Raw genomic sequence first — 20,591 nt, 5'->3', positions numbered from 1 at the left:
ATAAACCTAATAGTTTTCAGCAAATATTTGAAAATTCTACTCTTTGTTTTTCCTTCTTCATGTTAAGATAAAAGATAAATCGGAAGTCGTTATGGAGAAATCTTCAGAGGAAGACATTGGCCCGCATTGGGCTGTCTGGCCAACTATGACGATGATGATGTTAGTAAAGTTTCTATAACTTGATGAATTATCAGAAGTTGAAAATATAACATGTAACTGTAAATTTGAATGAAGCAGTGAACCAGTTTTTGAGGTGAACCAGTTTTGATCTTATCATCAAAATTTCACGGATTCAGCATTTCAAAATATTAAAGAGATCAAAAAACAATGGTCCAAATAGTTTAGAGAATATTAATTTACTTTTAATACTTAAATATTACATTTACTTTTAGCGTATTTCATCATGCCTATAAGACTATTTATGCAAAAAAAAAAGATTTCTGCACACGATTATAAAACTAGCTTGTTTAAGGGTAATTTCAAGCAAAAAATTAACTTTTGAAGACTTTTTAAAACCAAGCAACAAAAAAGATATAAGAAAATTTTTACATCACTCATAACTGCATAGTATTAAATGACAGAATACAAAACATCACTCAAATAGTTCTTGATCTTTTGAAAAAAATTTATTTTTCAAAAACTATTTAACTGGTTCTGCTCAAATTCAGAATATCATTAAAATAGAGAATAGAATAATGGTGTAAAAATTTGCAATCAAAAATTGTCATTTAAAAAATAATCTTAAAAAATTATGTGCAAGATGTAAGTCAAAAAGCTTTTCATTCACATAAATAGAAATATGTAAAAATTAAGAATAGCAATGAAGGCTCTATCCAGGCGAGGAATCAACATTCAAAGAAAGTACATAACTTAAAATATGCATTGCACCAGTTAATTAGCATATTTAACTCCCTGAACCATCTTAGTAGACGAAACAACTTTTGATCCAAACTAAGACTCAATCTTTAAGAGGTGTGATCTAAAATATGTCAATTAATTATAGTGCAGAGTATGAAATAAGATACAAAAATATACTTTCTCTGAATCGTTTACTTTTAATGACTGTTATGAGTCGCAATGTTTTGGTCAGGAACACGGTCAAGACACTTTAAAGTTACTATTTGCATATATCTTGAGAACTTTTAGAATTTTAAAACTTGTCTGTCCAAAGATGCTAAATTAAATTTTAATGACTATTTTTCATTATTTTATTTCCAAATAATCAAAAAGTTTTTAATAGTAAGATATACAAATTTTTATATCATTTTAAAGAACATTATATAGCAAAATTTATATGCAGTAGAATCCTGTTTTATCAAATTCCAGTTTTGTGTCTGATTTTGCAACTTAAAATATTGTTAACACTGACAAATTTACATAATTTGAGGTTAAGATAAGAAGTTAAAATATTAATAGTGAAAATTTAAAGAAAAGAAAGTTTTATAAAAAAAAAAAAATGAACTAATAAATGAGACTAGATATTTGGAAGATAGAAAAAAAAAAGCTTTTAATTTATTCAGAAAATTGACTTTGACAGGGCTGCCACTGGATGAAAGCAAGAAAAATAGTTGCTTTAGTTGCATCATATATGAAAAAAAGTCTCCTAAATAGTCTAAAAGATATATAAAATAGTTGCTAACATCATATCCTCCTCTAATATAATTTTAATTATTTGTGCTGTAATAGCATAAAATTCAAATAACATGCATTTAGATACTCATATTTTATAAAAAATGTTCATTTATTTGTGGATTTTCCAACAATATATTCTTTCACACTACGCATAAAAACAGGGAGTTTTATTTTTATCTGTTACAGAACAGTTGAATTTGAAACTTGGAATTTCCTTTCTCTGTTCTAATTTACAGCTGCTTAGTTTAGACATTAAAAAAAATAAATAAATAAATATTGCAATTTAATTCCGTTTCATTTTGTTTATTTTTCATAATTGACACATTTCCAAATTTTAATGCTTAACAAAAAAATTACGATCACAACTCGACAAAACGAATATCACCATGTAAATAGCTCTAAAAAAATTAACGACACATTTTGTGTAATTAAAGAAAATTTTTCTAATTTTGTACTTCGTTCAAATTAAAAGAGGGGAAAAAACTTAATCCTCAGAGATATTACACTAGCTTTCTGAGGCAGGAGGTGCATTCACGTAGAGCGAATTCCAATTCCATCAGTCTGATTGGTTAAATATGTCTGTCATGCTTTGACATCAAACAGTGAGAAAATAATAAAGTTAGGATAAAACACTAGCGCGGCCAAAAAAAGTGGGGGAAGAGGGAAACTCATGAAGCTATTCTTCATTTTAGTCGCTTTGGCTTAAAAAAAGTCGCCGATTTTAAGCAAATCATTGCAAATTAGTTGTTTTTACTCATATTTCTACTAAAATAGTCGCCATAGTTGCTATTGCTTTAAAATAGTCGTTTTAGTCGCCTTTTTAGTCTCCAATGGCAGCCCTGCTTTGAATAATGTAAAAAAAATATTCAACTTTTAAACTGATATTTTTGTCATGAATTATATTTATACAAATCTTGCTCCGCTTAAGTCAAAAGAATTACTTATTCTAAATCCATGCTACATCAATCTAGAAAAAATTTCACTGTTTTCCACAAAGAAATGGTAAATTAATGTATATTAACAATTAAGTAGGGATCAACCGACAAAACTGTGTTAAATAATTTATTTTCTTACAGACAACATTCAGCAATTTATCTTATTTTTGGAGAGATCTCTTTTTTTACTTCAAAACTTATAACAATCAATAAAAAAATTAATTACTAAATACTAAAATAAGAACCACTGTCATAAAATGGATTAAAAAAGATAAAATAATTCTACTGTTGAGGGAAAATATGGAGGATTTTAGGAAATTTATTGTATTAGAATTCTCTATTCATAAAATGTAGTTTACATGTTAGTTTTCAGGAGTAGTAAAAAAATTAACAAACCTAATCTATTTGCTGGATTTCTTTTAAACAAAGCTCTTAGCAGACTTTGAGCTTCAGGGCTTAAGAACTGTGGCATACCTAATTTGGCTCTAAAATGAAATTATATGAGTTAATTCTAACACATTTAGTTTTACAACTATAGTATAAAACAGGTTTTGAAAACAATATAATTTGCACAAATAAACACAGAATTTCTGCTCTTTTTTAGTAGTGAGCAACTCTATTTTAACAATAAACATACTAACACTTAATATGTATCTATTTCTACTATAGCTAGTCAAATGACCAGATTTTATGTTTCCTTAATTGAATGTATGAAATATGGATGTTAGGAAGGAAATAAAGTAAAAAAAACTTTATTATAACTAAACAAAATTGTATAGTGCCAATTTTAATGTATTACAAACATAAAGAATAAGAATTTTTATTTCATCGAACGCATTTTTTGCAACAGTGTGTTTCCATTGTACATTTTTTGCAAACATATTTCTTCCAATTAAAATTATTTCTATAATTCTTATAATTATAAGTATATATAAGAATTATAATTCTTATAATTATTTGTATAGTTATTATTATTCTTTAAGAACTTGCGCTGTCTTAACTAACAGATGCGCAGTAAAAACTAACAGTTAGTTAGAAATGAAATAAAGCTATCAAAATAAAAGCTACTTACATTTAGTTTTTGTCACTTTTTTTTTACACAAAAATGCCAATCTAAAATTTTGGGTACTACACTACAGTCTTTGCAGAAATAAGCAACTAATCGAATGCAATATGTTGAACATGCATTACATTATAATTTCTGAACCGATAATTTTAGAAAGTAATAAATTATTCTCCCAGTCAAATGACAGGCTATGGTAGAAATAGATATATGACAAGTATTATTTGAAACAAGCAAAAAAATATAATAATAATAGAATTAATTGTTAGATTGTTGTATATGATTGTTAGAAAAAGTCATGCAGTCAAATGTGCAAAACCGATAAGCGCATTTTCGATGCAAATGTTCTTAAAAGGTCTATTGACTGGTTATGGTATATTTAATGTTAAAATTTCCTTGTGCCATTCTGCAGATGTAATAATAAAATTTCACGCATCTATATACAGGGTGCGTAGTCAAATCTTTGAATCAAAAATAAGCACTTTTTAAAAACTTTTCAAGCACTTTACAAAAATTTTCAAGCACTCAAAAAATTCATATTCAATCAATGATATTATTGAAAAACAAAAACTTTTTATAAACAGTTTGAGCGTAAAAAAAAAAGAAAAGAAACGGGCGTAAATCGAAACAATCAGTACTTTCCCACATCACCGAGTGAATTCAACTTGACCCTGAATTTAGAACAAAAGTACCCTTACCCCCTACGTCAAAAAAAGTGTTAGAAGTAAAATAAAATAAACAAGAACAAAATTAAAATAAATTAAAAAGAAAAACATTTCATAAGGATCTGATATTCTTTATCCGAATTGGAGCACTCCGGTCTCGGTTTAAAGTGTGCGCGCATGCACAAGTCATAACGTGGGTACGACATGAAGTCCGCATGAATGATTACGTAGCAAACTCCCCATTTTTCGTGAAATGCATCGGATCCACCAGATATCACTGAAGAAAGAAAAAAAAATTCGGAAAAAAAAGCACTTTTTAAAAACGCCAGCTGAAAAAAGCACTTTTAAAAGCTTTTAAAAACGAAATTCCCAAAAAAGCACCTTTAAGCACTTTTTACAAATGCTACGCACCCTGATATACAAATCCATACCTGCCAACATTGGAGAAATAAAATAATGGAGATTTTAAAAGTGACATTTTTTAGGCTACGAGTAAATATTTAATACATCATGCATAATCATGTAAATCAAAAAGAGAAATTTAAAATTGGAAATAATAAAGAAGCACTTACATTTAGCAAAGTAAAAAATATGTATATAAATCTTAATCTAAAGAGGATTTTTTTAAACCATTATTTATAATTACTTAAATTATATTTTATTTTATAACCGGAGGTGAACATCCGAAACAGTTTAGTGTTTACAACTACTGATGTTAAACTCTGTAGTCCTGTAATTTTGAACCCAATCCAGAAGACAAGGGAACTCCTGGATCAAGTATTGGGAGAAATTTGCTTTCGTGGAGGACATTTTGATGAAACTAACCCGCATTTGAGTTACATGGAGAAGAAAACCACCCACGGTTAGCTTGACGGCAAAGGGACTCTAACCAGTGATCCGTCTGCCACTGAGAATATTTTATGCCAGCATTGTGGTAGGTGCAAGTTGGATGCGGAATTCGTATCGAACAGTCATAGCTGGAATTTGAACTGTTCAACTCATTGGAACGCAAACGCTTGATCCCCTCAACCATTACGGCTCGACTTAAACTAGTAACACTTAACATACTGCACTACTGGCAATAGCACCATCTCTTAATGAATAAGAGAAGTATTTTTGCCATCAGTGGATATTTTATCACCATTTTTTTTTCTTTTTAAATTTCTTCAACAAATAGAGAGTAATTTGAGAATATACCGGATAAACAGGAGATAGTCGTAAATTACAGGAGTCTTCGTTAAGAAATGGGAGACTTGGCAGTATGCAAATCATTTTAAAAATTAATATTTTAAAAAAATGATATAAATTATGAATGAGAATTTACTTTAAAATCTGCATCATTGTTTCCTTCCTATTTGACCCTTGAAAAGGCAAGGCACCAGTCAGCATTTCAAACTGGAAAATAAAGTAGAAGTCTTTTCATACTAAAAATACGTAATTATAAAAAAAAACAATATCGCACAAGTAAAATAATAATTGAGCAGGTTTCTAGGAAATATTAAGCACTTGAAAAATCTAATAACAATACAAATAGAAAATATTAATATTACATTCAAAATTAGAAAGTAATAAATATTTTTAAGATGATCTATTAAAAAGCTGGTCCTACAACAATTAAGATTCAAAATTTAATTTAACTGTCACAATTGTCAATAATTCATTTATTAAAAAGCCATAACTAAATACATTTAAAGGTTGCAACGTTGAGATTTTCAATGTCCTAAACAGGTTTTGGACAAGAATTGTGAATTTTACTGTACTAAACTGACAAAAACTGTCCTAAACTGTCTTAAAGTGTCCAAAAACTTTGAAGTTTGGTAAAAGGTAAAAATCCTATATGTGTTATCATTGTACACATAATAATTACTTAGATTAATAAATATAATAAGTATTTTATATTTTTTATACAATTTGTTTTAACTTATTAAAGGAAGATAATATAATATAACAGGAAAAGATTTATAACTTTTGAAGCTAAACAATTCATTGAACAACAAAAGTGAATACCTAATCCTTTAAATATGAATAAATATGCTTGTAGCACTGATAAATTATTTTTTAGCTTAAGGACAAATGATGCAATATTAAAAATAATAATAAACTTTTTAATAAAACAAAAATGTGTCTTCATTTTGTTTCTTGGTCAAAAATTAACCTTTTATTTTTCACAATATTATTTATTTTTTTTTTCAAATTGTGACATATTTTGAATAAAAGGGCTTTGGAAAGTTTAAGACAGTTTTGGACAAAGGGGTTTGGGAGAGGACGGTTTAAACCCTGGTTTAAATCATGGATAAATCCATTCTGTCCTAAACCTTGCCAACTCTGAAAGGTTGATAATAATAGATAGAAGGAAGTAAGCCTTGTTCATTCAACCTTCCTATTTTAAAAACAAAATACATAAAATCAAGAATTAATGCCAAAAATGTGTAGTTCTTATCTAGTGTCCTGAATAAGTATCCAAAGTTGTACTTAGGCTCCCTTTTATTTTTAATGGTCATTCCATACAACTTTCACAGTCTAAAAAAACTATACTACTGATCTAGAAGGGATTTCATTATTGCAGGTAGAGCTGACACTGAAATTATATCTTTCTCTTATTTTGTTTTCAAGTTTTTTTCATTCTTTCTTTTCTTTTTTCATTTAAAAAAAAATTAGCCACAAGTTTTTTTCTTCTCTTTAAATACTCGTTTTCTTTATATTTTTATCTTATTTTATGGGTTCTATGTATTCGCAGCTTATGTGCAGGAAATAAAATTTATTAATTTTTCTTAAATACAGTAGAGAATCGATTATCCGGAACAATCGGGACCATTGCTATTCCGGATAACTGATTTTTCCGGTTTTCTGAATCGCTACAAAAAGCATTTTTTTTTATTTTTAAATCCAACTAAAAAAATATATATATTTGTAAATAATCTTAAAAAGAAGAAAAAACGATGAAGTAATTCACTAATGATTATTTCCAAACTGATGGTAAGGTAAACATCTTTCAAAAGAGAAAGAAATCTTTCCTAAAATCTTTGATGAAAAAAACATTTTTTTTTAAAAAAAAAAAAAGGCGGGAAAATTTATCAAATTTCGTTCCAGTTTTTTGGTTTTCCGGTTTTCTGATTTCCGGATAACGGGTTCTGTACTGTATTATATATATATATATATATTTAACATGTGTGCTTACACATATTATATATAATATAGTATGTATGCACACATATTATATTATATATAATATGTGTACAAACTAAATAAATTTTGTTACAAACTAAAATATGAACATTTATTGGCCTTTCAACATTCTTATATTATATAAATTTTAGATACTACCTACGAGATTAAAAGTAAAGAACATACCATTAAGACGCCAAATGACCACCAGTCAGCGGCCGTAGTGTGGCCTTTTCTGTTGATAACTTCAGGAGCCATGTATTCCACAGTACCACAGAATGAATAGGCCTTTTGATCACTAAGAGCTTCTTTACAAAGGCCAAAGTCTGTTAGGCTGATATGTCCATCTGCATCAAGAAGAATGCTGAAAAATAAACACATCGTTTTTACACTTTGGTATTAAGACATTTTTACAATAGTAGACAGTGAGGATAAAATGATTTTAAGTAATCTCTTTTTTTTTAAAAAAAATTAAATAATAAGGAAAAATGTGCACTGTATAAAACCCTTAACAGAGTCGTGATGGCTCAACTGTCATTGCATGGTTCCCACTCAATAATAGAAAGAAAAAAAATTCCCCGACATTTCCAGGTCAATAAAGACCATATTTTCATCAGATTCTATTATTTGTAATGTGAAGTATTGGAATTTCTGGATAAAAAAAAATATCATTTAATGAGGAGTTTGAGAAAGAATGCAAAATTTTTACAACAAACAATTGTAATTGATGTTAGAATTATTTAACTCGAATCTCAATAACTGATTACTGTTACTGACAATTTTAAGACAGGTTATTTTCCAGGTATGATCTAGGAACATTCCAGGTTTTTGTGAAAAACATTCCCTGACTAGATTTTTGGAGTTAAAATAAAATTCCCTGATAATTCCAAGTTTTCCTTGTTCTCCGTAGAAACCTTGCATTGTGAAAAACTGGGATCCGCAGCTTCAGATGTCCACTAGCTTGGCTAGGAAGTGAAGCTAGTGGATAGGCGACCTATGCACATTACAACAATAGTGCTGACGATCACAAAACCTTAACCTCCTTGATCTGCCAACATTGGGCAGGAATACTATTTTAAGACCCTTAAAAATAGTTTCGTCATCATAGGTCTCATTAGGTGTGCAAATGGTGACTGGTGCACGTTAAATCTGGCGGTTCCCCTAACAAATTACACCTCTGTGGGTACTGATACAGGAGTATTCTTGCCTTCTGGGTTGGGTTCAAAATTACAATGCACATTAGTAGTCGTAAACCCAAAAATTGGGGCGGCTATTCAACGACAGTTATAAAATAAAATATAAAAATAATCTCCTAAACTAGAGTGACCCCAAAGGAGTGGGTTCATAAAGTGTTTAAGGTTAGTGACAAAACTGGCTTCATTATAGACAAGAAAAGTGATACAACGAATTGGGAAATCAACCATAAAAAACCATATAAACACAAACAGAAAGCACATTCAATACATAAACATATAATAAAAAATATTTATTACTTTTCTGGTTTCAAATCTCTGTAAATGATACCTAAACTATGCAAATGATCTAATGCTAGAGCAAGTTCAGCCAAATAAAATTTTACATCTTCTTCAGTAAACATAACCTGAAAAATTATTTACATCATTAGAGAATGGTTTTAACACAAATCTAATTATTTCAATTAGAAATTTGAGATAAATATATCATAACAATAATTAACCTCACCTAATAAAACACTAAGTTCTTCTAAAGTTAATGCAAATTAAATAATTTAGAGACAGCATTGCTTAAGCTTAGCTATTCCGATTAAATATTCAAAAACAAAAAAATTTATTCACACATATGAAAATTACAACTTTAAATTTGAGAAGAGGGGCAGAACATTTTTGAGTGTTGCACAGCAGTTGCATAACAGCTTGACTAACAAAGGGCTGCACATGTATTTAGACAGCAAATATGGTAATATTTATATAAATATTTGCCATATAAGCACTTTCTAATATATTTGCAGAAAATTAAATGCTTTTAATTATTAGAATTTGTTTAAGAAGGAAAAACTGATACTTTTTATTAAAAAAAAAATTATTTTACTTAAAAATATAGAGAAAACATGGGAAATAATAAAGATTAATGAAAAGAGGAGATTATCAGGGTGCAAAACCAGATTTTTCAACAAAAATAACCACCTTTTAAAATACTGTAAAAGTACTCAAAAGATATATTTTAAATCACTTTCTAAAAAAAAAATTGTAATTAGTATCGGTGAAGTAATAAAAATTATATTTTTCTATCGATTAAAGTTCTTAATTTATAAACTTAAAATCAATAAAATTCAAAAACATTTTCAAAAACTTTACATGGTCATAATAAAATAACTAGTTTCTAATTAATAAGCAGAGAAAATTGTGAAAATCATGCAGTTTTTGTAATTTAGAACAACAATCGACGCGGCAAAGGAAAAAAATCTCTTTTTAAAATATAGAAAATGTAGCACATTTTACAAACCCTGAATAAATAAAGCACCTTTAAGGGCTTAACATATGCAGAAAGAGCTAAAAAAAACAATCAGAAAATAACATGGATTTATGATACCAACTTTCCAAACTAGCTATCAGTAGTCATATACAGTTTCTGAAGATCAAATTAGTGCAAATTTTATGGTGTATATACTAATTAATTCAACATAGATATTAATAAAATTATGTGTGGATTAAACAAATAAAAAAGTAACGATTGGACAATGAAATTTCATACTTCATTATAAAATGATAATCACTTGGAATCAATGTTCTAGTTTTATGTTAAATTACAACTACCCCTTATTGTCTTTTCTTTGCTCTTTTTTTGCTTCGATTTCCTTGTTTTTTTATTTCGTGTTTCTATCCAATTGTTTTTTTACTCACTGTTTTTAGAATTGTCTAAGGAGTAGAAAAAATTAACGTACATTAGTTGCAAACAAAAAAAATGTCCTAACTGTAACACTTGGTAATTATGGGAAAGCACAGAAGTTCTCTCTGCAATTTATAAAACTCAACCATAAAGTTGATTAAGAAATCGTACTAATAACAGATAAATCATAAGCAACACAGAGAGCAGGGTTGCCACTCAAATCTGAAAAAAAATTCCCCGTGTTTTCCCTGTACATATTATACACAATATATTAATAGGAAACAACAATTGCTGTGCTCTTGTGTAAGCTATATTACGATAACTATATTTATTAGTCTTAATTGCTGGAAAAACGGCTGAGCATACTTAAATAATGCTATAGTAAATGAAATAGTTTATTATAGTTGAAATATCATGGTTAAATAACCCTTAGATTACGCTTTGAGTGCTCATAAATTTTTAAAAGAAAAAAATAAGAAACAAAATTACCTGTATTTTCCCCGTTTGTAAAGAAAAAATCAAAATTCCCAGCATTTTCCCTGTTATTTTACGTGATTTTTAAATTCCCTGTATTTTCCAGGTTTTCCCTGTGGAGTGGCAACCCTGGAGAAGTAAATAGAAAATTTTAAAGAAGAAAAAAAGGAAAAATATAAAAACTATAAAAATGACAACCAAAGCTGACATTGTACCAGCTTGCTTTCCTTTTTTTCTTCTTTCAACGCATTAAATGTGGGCGTTGTTTGTTTTCAGTTTGATTTAAGATTTTCAGAAAGTGTGCTTTGGTTTGAAATATTTTTAAGTAGGTACATTGCTTTCCTTTTGTAATTAGTTTATGTATTCTGTTTCTCTTCCTGGACAAAACCTTTGAGGTACAGAGAGGTAGAAAAGATTGTGTTTTTATGACAACCCCTGCCGACCTCTTCCCAAAAACGTGCATGCCATCACAACTTTCCTTTTTGTAACTAGTGAGTTAATTCAAATCAAATGCACATTTAGAAAAACATGCTGCACATATTATTTAAAGGAAAAAAAATGTACTCACTTCTTTGCTAAGTCTAGTAAAGAGATCGCCACCTTTTAAAAAATCTAAGATTAAATATAGCTTCCCTTCAGTTTGAAAGGCTGAAAAAGAACACACAAATTTATTAATCATAAAAACATACTAAACAGTCTGCCGTTCATTTCGAATATAAAAACAAACTAATGCAAGAGATATGATCAAGAAAAATAATAAAGTCTACCTCCAATCTCACAGAAAAAAGAAAGAAAATTGAGAAAAAGAATTTGAGAAACAGATGTTTTAATCCTTTTCCAGATTTGTAAAATGTATTGAAAATCATATTGTTGTGTTTTTATATTATATTATACTAGCAATATTATATTTAGCTTCAAAATTTTGTTTAATTTGCTATAATTGAATAAGATGTGTGTATAATCCATTACTTTTTTATGTAATAATTATAAATACAGTAGCTATTGCATTCAAAATTTTATTTTTGTAATAAAAAACCATTTTCGAACTTTTATAATAGTATAAAGAACAAAATTATACAGTCAAAAAAATTTTCCACTTTTGGTCCATTTTTCTGAAATATATGTTAAGAGGTCAAATAAAAATAGTATTGATTGCTTGATTGCAATCATTCTAGATGAAAGCAGGCAGGGGTCTGTTAAGGTTTTTTTGAGAGGTGCCTATTTTGTAAAAAATTGAGACATAATTTGTCAGTTAAAAATTATATTAAAAAATCAACACAAAAATATGTTAAAGTAAGAAAATATTTCCAAAAATCGTCACTACAAATAAAAATCATTTATGACTGGTAAATTTCTATATGTTTCCCCACATATATTCAAAAATAATTCAGCTATTGTAGAACTTTGGGCTTAAAATTGTATCCAAATTTAAAAATCCATAAAAATCATTGTCCATAGTTACTTGAATTTTATATTTAAAAAAAACATGAATTTAATAATACTTGGACTAAAACGTGTTTTCATTATGAGAACATGTCCCACTGGGTCATACAGAAAAAAGTTCACATAAAAAAACAAATTTTCATTAAAAAATAAAGGTCTGTTAGAATGAATTTAGAATAATGTTAGACTTCTGTAAAATGTACAGAGGGAGAGCCTCTTCGCTTTATTTTTTAAAAAATCTGAGATAAAAAAGTTCGCTATAATATGACGTAACTGACTGGTTAGGCTTACCATACCGCACTATTTGACCAAACACGTGCTACCTAATCGTATAAGACATCTAGCAGAAAAGCTCCTCTTTTCCATAGATTGCACGAGAATAGGGTTGGCATGGTACTAGCGCCTTTTTTTCCACCACAATTAAGGGACAGAGTGGCTGATGCTCCTTTTCTCCCACGACATTTTGGGATCCCGGTGTGTTCTCTCTTACAAACCCAGTGGCAAGCTAATCCTTCCACCACGTCATAATAGCAATCTGCGAGAGAGGGTTTCATTGCAAGTCTGCAAAATGCAGAATTAACACGGGATTTATCGTTTCTTACGGGGATACAAAAACAAAATTTTAAGAAGCGGAGAGGAGAATCCTAGAACTTGCCTTTTTAAAAGCATTTTGTAAAACTATCGTTCTTCCTGAAGTTGAATTTGTGAAGATACCGCTAAAAAGTAGTAAATTTTTCCAGGACAGACCCCTGACAGGGATTTATGATCATGATTATAATCATAATTATCATCAATGATTATATAATTATAATGGTTATCATTCTATGATGATAAGGTAATAATTTGCAAGCACTGATCAAGATTTTCTATTAAGAACTCTCAGTTAATAGAACTGCCAGACTATGCATTTAAAGGAACAAGGTTCGAGTAAGAAGAACAGTGAGTCGGAAATCACAAGTTCAAAAGAGGGAGAAAGAGTAAATTGATTCAGAAGAGGAAGTTTTAAGTTTTTAAGCTCTGAAAAAAAAGGGTGTATTTTCTTTCACTTCTGAACTTCTTATTTCTTTATTTTCAAAATATGAAAAACACAAACAATTTTCACAATGTCCAATAAAATAAATTTGACAATCACAACCATAAAAGAATGTTGATGTTGACCACTCTCCTGGCAAAACCCAAAAAAAAATGTAACAGATTTTTACATTAAAACTTAGATAATTGCAATTTAAAATACAAAACTAACTTGCTAGCATTTAAATATATTTATCTCATGTCTAACAGAAATTAAACACCTTATTTAAAACTACAAAACGAAATAACAAATTCATTCAGAAATTAACAATCAAATGTTTAAGATTTATAATAATCATACCATAATGAAGTTTCACAATAAAGGGATGTCGAATGTCAGCTAAAATATCTCGTTCCATCTTCGTTCGCATTCTGTCTCGCACTAAAGAAAAAATCCTCAATTGTAATTTTATTGGTCTAATATCACAAAGATTGGAAAATGAAACGATAAAGGGACGGAAATTACCACCTGTTAGTGACTATTAGAAACAAAAAAATATAATCAATCAAATAAATTAAAAATAACATTAAATTAAGCACAAATTTTTCTACCAGACTGCAACATATACAGAGTATCTGGTAAATTGCAGATTTTCATGTCCATGACTTTTTATGATTTTCCAAAAATAATTACAGAAATTTTTCATGACAGGATTCCCACTCAACTCAAGTTTCAAATTTCCCTGATTTTTCCAGGTTTTCCAGTNACTAATGATTATTTCCAAAATGATGGTAAGGTAAACACCTTTAAAAAAAGAAAGAAAAATCCTAAAATCTTGTGAGGAAAAAAAATATATATTTTTTTGAAATTGCGGGAAAATTTATCGAATTTCGTTCCGGTTTTTTGGTTTTCCGGTTTTCTGATTTCCGGATAACGGGTTCTGTACTGTACATGAAAAGTGTCAATATTAGTGCATTAGTCAATACAGTGAAGAATTTCACTTAAAATTTTATTTTTTTGATATATCATCTTGAATAGATGTGGAGGCAACAATATGTTTAGCTTGCAGAAAATAACGCTTTTAATGAATAAAAATTTTTTTAATGGTTAAATAGTTTTTGCACAAAATGTACCAAATAGCAATGACCCAAAACAACCTTTGATAAGTACTGTTTAATATATTTTTATTAAGCTAAAGAAAGTAATTCCAGGTGATTAGAAACCAATAAATTCTTATATATTTATTTATATTTCAATATAGAGCCATTTTATACTGTATTTTATACAAACAGTGTATATAAATTATAAAATTCATATTTAAAATTCACAGTTATAAAATTCATTGAAATAATTTTCTTTAAACCAATATCATAAGTCAAATGTTTAAATAATGTTGTTTGTTTCAAATTAGCACTATTATTTTAAGTTATTTCTTCTTTAAAGTAAGTGTAATATAAAAAGCCAAAACTAGAATTTTAAATTGATAAAATAAAAAAATAAAAAACAGATAAAAAAATTCTGAAATCAGGGAAGTTTAAAAGATTATTCGCTCTAGAATTGTTTATTCTTTCATTTTTTGACAGAACACCATAATTTTTGAAGAACAGGATAAAAGCTTTTAATATTTTAATAGAATATGACTATGAGTGGGGATTTTGTTACAAATTCAGATATTAGGAACATCGGTGCACTATGAAATTGGAGGGGGGGGTAAATTCCATTTCAAAAATTAGATTTTTTGGCAACCTGAATCCATGACTTTCCATGATTTTTTTTAAAAAAATAGTTAGAAACATGACATTTCATGACAAATTTCGTTCAATACCGAAATCCATGACTTTCCACGATTTTTCAAGACTTTCCAGGTGCGCAGATACCCTGCATATAATATAAAAAATAAATTGTAATGCATTTCTGAAATTGTAGAAAATGTGCAATAATGAAAATATAATAAGTTCTATCTTATACTAACTGTTCTGAAATTTAATTTTAGATTATTATTTTATGCAACTTATAAAATAATGAACCTGATGAGTGAAAGGTAAAATTATTTTTGTACACAGAACAGTTATTTTTTTTGTCCAACTTTCTTTTTAGAACAATCAAAGAATAATTCTTTCAGTTGTCAAGATTGTAATTTCGGTTTTTTTTTTAGTGTGAAAAGAGGCTCAATTTTTTTTACACAAAGAAATAATCATTATTTTTCATTTTGTTTGATGACCATTTGCCATTTTTCTATTAATTTTATGATCCAGCGCTCACTAACTTCTGATCCTAATTAGCAAAATAAGTCAACCAAGTTCGATTTGTGATCGTTATTATTGAACAGCCAAATCTTTCAACAAAAAATAAGTACTTTTTAAAGCACTATATACTTTAACAAAATGCAAAATAATTTTCAAAGACTTCAATATATTATAAAATGATTGAGCAGAGGCCTGAAATACAGCAGGGTTGCACCATGAGAGTGCAATAATCTCATCTTCCGTAGCTAGTATTTCATCAAACATGTTAAATTATTGTGGTTGTAAAAACTTGCATGCGAACTATGTGAAAAGCAACGCATAATACGCGGCAAAAATCAACACGGCAAAGAAAAAAATCTCATTTTCGAAAAGGAAAAATTAAGTCATTTTTAAAAACACCCAATGAAAAAAGCACTTTTAAGTCCTTTTAAAAAAAGCTACGCTCCATGTTCAAGTTTTTCCAATTTAAAAAGTTCTATAGACATTAAAATAAAGGATAATCTGATGGTGAAAATACTGGGCTACATGGAATATGTGACTCTAAATCATCTTTAGTAATATTTTAAGTATTGTTAAAGATGTCGTAGAACATGATTCTTTTGAGATTCCCAATTGCACCATAGGATTATAATTTTCATTGAAGTTGACGTAATTTTTTAAATGGAAAAAATTTAGGCAATCGATAAATTCAAAGCGCTTCTTGCTGATGAGAACTAGTCGTTTTATGAAAGTGCAAATCACGAATGCCAAACAGAAGAGAAGAGTGATTAAAATTAGTATTTTGTATAGAGGAAAATTAAATTTTACTTCACACTAAAAACTAATATTTTTTTGTCAACCCAATGGTACTTCTTTTTCTTAAAATGATAATTACAACCAGGGGATCAGATGCAAATCTAGTCAGAGTTGAGTAAAAACCAATTTTAAAAAAAAATATTTTTAAAGATTATTTTAAACAAAAGGTTAAATTAAATTATCTAAATTAAAAGTAATTAAATTTCCATAAAGTATAATTATGAAAACTTTTTCAACTATTAACACTCATTGTACGACTCAGTTTTCATACGTTCCGGTCCTAAAATAAGGAACAATTTTTTTTATATTTCTTTATTATTATTTTCTTCATATGTTACAATTCACATCCTCATCAGTTGTTTTAAAATTATAAAAGAATTTTAATATATTTTAAGTTTTCAAAAAATATATAATACGGTGCTCACTATTTCAGCAGGCAGGGCTTATAAGTGAAAAATTCATGCAATATTTTTACATGTAAAGCCGCTGACACTCAGCAATTCCTGAACCTTGTATTGCCATCTAGCAGCAAAAGTTACCATTGAATGATGTTTTTCTTAAACCTACAAGGGGAAATAGCGGGATCAGTATTGAAACAAAGGGAAAAAGTTCTTTCACCTGACCCGTATTGGGATGATATCCTGCTCAAATTGCAAGAGCTGCATGCGGAGGGTTAACTAATGTTATCAATAAGCAATTCAAAAAGATATCCATCCACCTTCCTTCCATAATATGATAACATGATAAAAAAAAACTGATTATTTGGAATATGCTTATAGATTAATTAATTGATTATTATAGTTAAACTAAGTTAAATATATTTTTTAAGTGGAACATAACGCAAACAAAATTGTGTATTAATCAAAATGAATTTTTAAACAATTTAATTTGAATTATGTGTGATACTTATTACATGTTAAATATTAGTTTCATAAGTCAGAAAAACAACTCCTGCAGAAAACAAAAACCATAAAAATGTAAAGATATGTGTGCTCGAAGGACAATACTTTATCAGGAGACACACTTCCTGCTAACACACAGGAGCCTTTCTGTTCGTCAGCGGTGAAACCAAAAACTGACAAAACTGAAACCCCATAATGGAAAGTCAAATAAGAAAAAGCAATTAGAAAAATTTAAAATGAAATGCAAATATAAATAAATGACAAACAATCACAAAGTCTTAATAATGACTTAAAAGTACACAAAATAAAGATAAAGTTACAGTTAGAATAGCCACATCAAAATAACATATGAATTGCCAAATCATTAAGAAAACTTTAGAAATAAATTAAGTGCTGGCCCCTTTTTAAAAATCTTGAAAAAATGAAACAGAAAAACATTCAATGAGAAAAAAATTTTTAAGAAGGTGCTGCCAACTGGAACATAAAATCCTAAATTTAACCGCATAGACCGCATTATGTGGGCTTCAATATCGGCCGTATTATTTGAATGATTGGGCCGAATATTTTGAATCAAAACATCATAATTACAGTAATTAAAAGGAAAATTATTATTCTCTAATGTAATCCTGAAATTACCAATAGCTGAAAGAAAATCTGTTTTATTATTACAAATAAATTTTAATCTAATAGTTTGACCAAGCAAAATATTCTTAAAAATCTTAAACTAAAGATTGGAATTAAAATGTGTTCAACTAATAACATTAAACTTAAAATCTCTCCTTTTATCGTATAATCCGATGAAAATTTTTCAGTCATGAAGTTTGATATTCAGATCTAAAAAATAAGCTTAAGTTTCATCCTAATTAGTCTTAATTAAATTTAGTTCTTCAGGATAAATATCTTCAATTAAATCAAAGTCAATACAATCAAAAATAATTAAATCATAAATAAATCTAAATCCAATTAATAAATTAAGTTGTAAAAATTTTTGTTCATAAAAATGTAAGAAAATATAGGCAAATGCCCCATTGTAATACCTTGAATTAGTCTGTAAAAACAAATACCATTAAAAAGATGATTTTCAAAAAGGTTCATATTACATAAATTTATTCGTATATATTACATAAATTTATTAGTTACAAAGTTCCTGCACAAAGAAATTTCCTTTAGAAAGTAAAAAATTTTAATTTTCTTTTCTGCAAAAATTCGAGAATTTTTTTTCTCTAAAATTATATTTAAAACACGCATTTTCACGTATCGGAGGGGAAAGAAATGTTCTTAATTTTTCGTTTTTTTTTTAGACGAATGAAAAATATAGAATATTGAAGCAAATAACTTTTTTTCTATAGAAATGTATTAAAAAAAATTTTTCCTCCACAATTACATTCGAAAGATGCCTCTTTCATATATCAGAGGGAAAAAAATGCTCGTGGTATTTTTATTCTTATTTGGGAAGAATTAAAAAAAATTTGGTTTTCTTTTCTTTTACAGGTTTTTAATCATTTTTTTATGTGATGATGATTTACGAAATGAGAAATAATAAGTGTGTTTTCCTCTTAGAAAATGTGAGATTATCGCCCATCATATTAGAATAAAAAAATATTACATATTCATTTTTAAAAAATACGTAAAATTTTATTATATCCAAATAGGTTTTTTTTTTGTCTTTGGTAAATACTATGTTTCTGTTAAATTAAATTTAACAAGAAAATAAGAAGAAAGTCAAATAATACCTTTCAATGTTGCTTTCTTCAATACTTTCATGGCATACAATTTACCAGAATCTGGTCCAACCATCTTTTTAACTAAAAACACCTAACATAAAAATGACACATTATTAATATCAATAAAAAGCAAAGTAATATAAAATTTTGAAACAAAAATTTAAATTACATATTCAGAGTGCGTAGTTAAATCTCTCAACAAAAAATAAGCATCTTTAAAGAACCTTTTAAGCACTCAAAAAAAATTTTTTTTAACCACTATACCATGCCTGCCAACTTTCACTCTTTCCGAGAATGGATTTTCAGAGTGGTTGTAATACAATTAACGAAAAACATTCTGACTCAAAAATATATTTATATTTTGATCCCGTTGAAATTCGCTTGCGCAAGGATTATTATGCTTTTATATATTTATTGTAATTATTTATATGTAGTGGTGGTCAAACTCATTTATAATTATCATTATAATTCAAAAAGTTAATTAGAATAACATAAGTATTGCTACCACTTTAAATATGAAAATAAAATCTTCCGGAAAATCCGGAAGAGTTGGCAGGTATACTATACACATTAACAATATGCAAAATAATTTTCAAAGACTTTATGTCATCAAGATAAAATAACTAGTTTCTGAGTAAGAACACTTTTTCTGATTATATTAGCCACCATGAAAAGGTAGAGATTTTTCCGTTCAATTTCAGATAGTGGAAAATGAAGTCTAAAATTGAGAATATCTTGCAAAATGCAGTAGAGTTGCACATCTCACCGACAAAGCAAGAATCTCACCGAACTTGCTCAGTAGTCACCCCCAAGTATTTCATCAAACGTGTAGCATGGTTAGCGCTATCATGCGTTACGGGCTGATGGCACGCCGAAATGGAATGTGGTTGAATGAAATGTGAAAACCCCACTTTTGCATAATAAGTAGTGAAATCTCATTTTTGAAAAAGGAAAATTACTAAATTTTGAAAAGGAAAGCAATTTCTAAAAACACCCCGTGAAAAAAGCACCTTTAAGGGCTTTTATAAAATGGAAATAGAAAATAAGCACCTTTAAGGATTTTTTAAAAATGCTACACACCATAATATTGGACCTAGTATTGTATCTGCGGTGCTCGCCACACTCTCACCGATATTTTAACTTCCAACAGCAAGTTAAGCTTTTGAGGCAACCCTGTGATAAACATCTTCCATCAAATTAAGAACTGGTACGTACGTTTGTTTAAGTCAGTTAATAATATTTATCAGTTTGTTAAACTAGCATTTAGAAAAAATGATCAGAAATACATTAATGAAATTTTAGATAAATATTTTGAACTTTTAATTTAAAACCAAACATCATAATGCATTGCTTACTTTTCTGAAGTAAAACAAACTACAAGCAGCTATTTAAAACAAATTTACATCTGTAAGACACAGTTTTCCACAAAAAAGCATTGTATTTTTAAAATGCTTCAAAAAATCTAATAACTTACCGGATACCAAAACAAATAATATAAAAAATATTAAAGTCAATAAGGTCAACATTTTATTTTAGTTTATTAAATAATTAAAATTTCTTTTCTCCCCTATAAAATTAATCAATTAAATTGAATTAATGCATCAAGTGTCATCATAAACTACAAGTTCAAAAAAAAAAGAATGTATTTGAACTTGAGTGGATGAATAAAA

At 28.1% G+C, this 20,591-nt stretch overlaps 1 protein-coding gene across 2 annotated transcripts in view; it reads right to left on the bottom strand.

Moving 5' to 3' along the window:
* Positions 1–20,591, bottom strand: part of LOC107453084 (Ribosomal protein S6 kinase II) — a 46,345-nt gene that overhangs the window by 15,355 nt on the left and 10,399 nt on the right. For both annotated transcript variants that reach the window (XM_016069764.3, XM_016069766.3), the window contains exons 5-11: positions 18,931–19,012; positions 13,615–13,695; positions 11,368–11,447; positions 8,954–9,060; positions 7,647–7,824; positions 5,620–5,690; positions 2,964–3,052 (exon numbers count right to left, since the gene is read on the bottom strand). In XM_016069764.3, the coding sequence (XP_015925250.1) occupies positions 2,964–3,052; positions 5,620–5,690; positions 7,647–7,824; positions 8,954–9,060; positions 11,368–11,447; positions 13,615–13,695; positions 18,931–19,012 (688 nt within the window). The remainder of the gene's footprint in view (positions 1–2,963; positions 3,053–5,619; positions 5,691–7,646; positions 7,825–8,953; positions 9,061–11,367; positions 11,448–13,614; positions 13,696–18,930; positions 19,013–20,591) is intronic.

This window comes from Parasteatoda tepidariorum, chromosome 1, assembly GCF_043381705.1.
Source record: "Parasteatoda tepidariorum isolate YZ-2023 chromosome 1, CAS_Ptep_4.0, whole genome shotgun sequence".
Taxonomy (NCBI): domain Eukaryota; kingdom Metazoa; phylum Arthropoda; class Arachnida; order Araneae; family Theridiidae; genus Parasteatoda; species Parasteatoda tepidariorum.
Note: the sequence above shows the minus strand (reverse complement) of the source record. Positions and strands in the feature narration are given on the sequence as shown.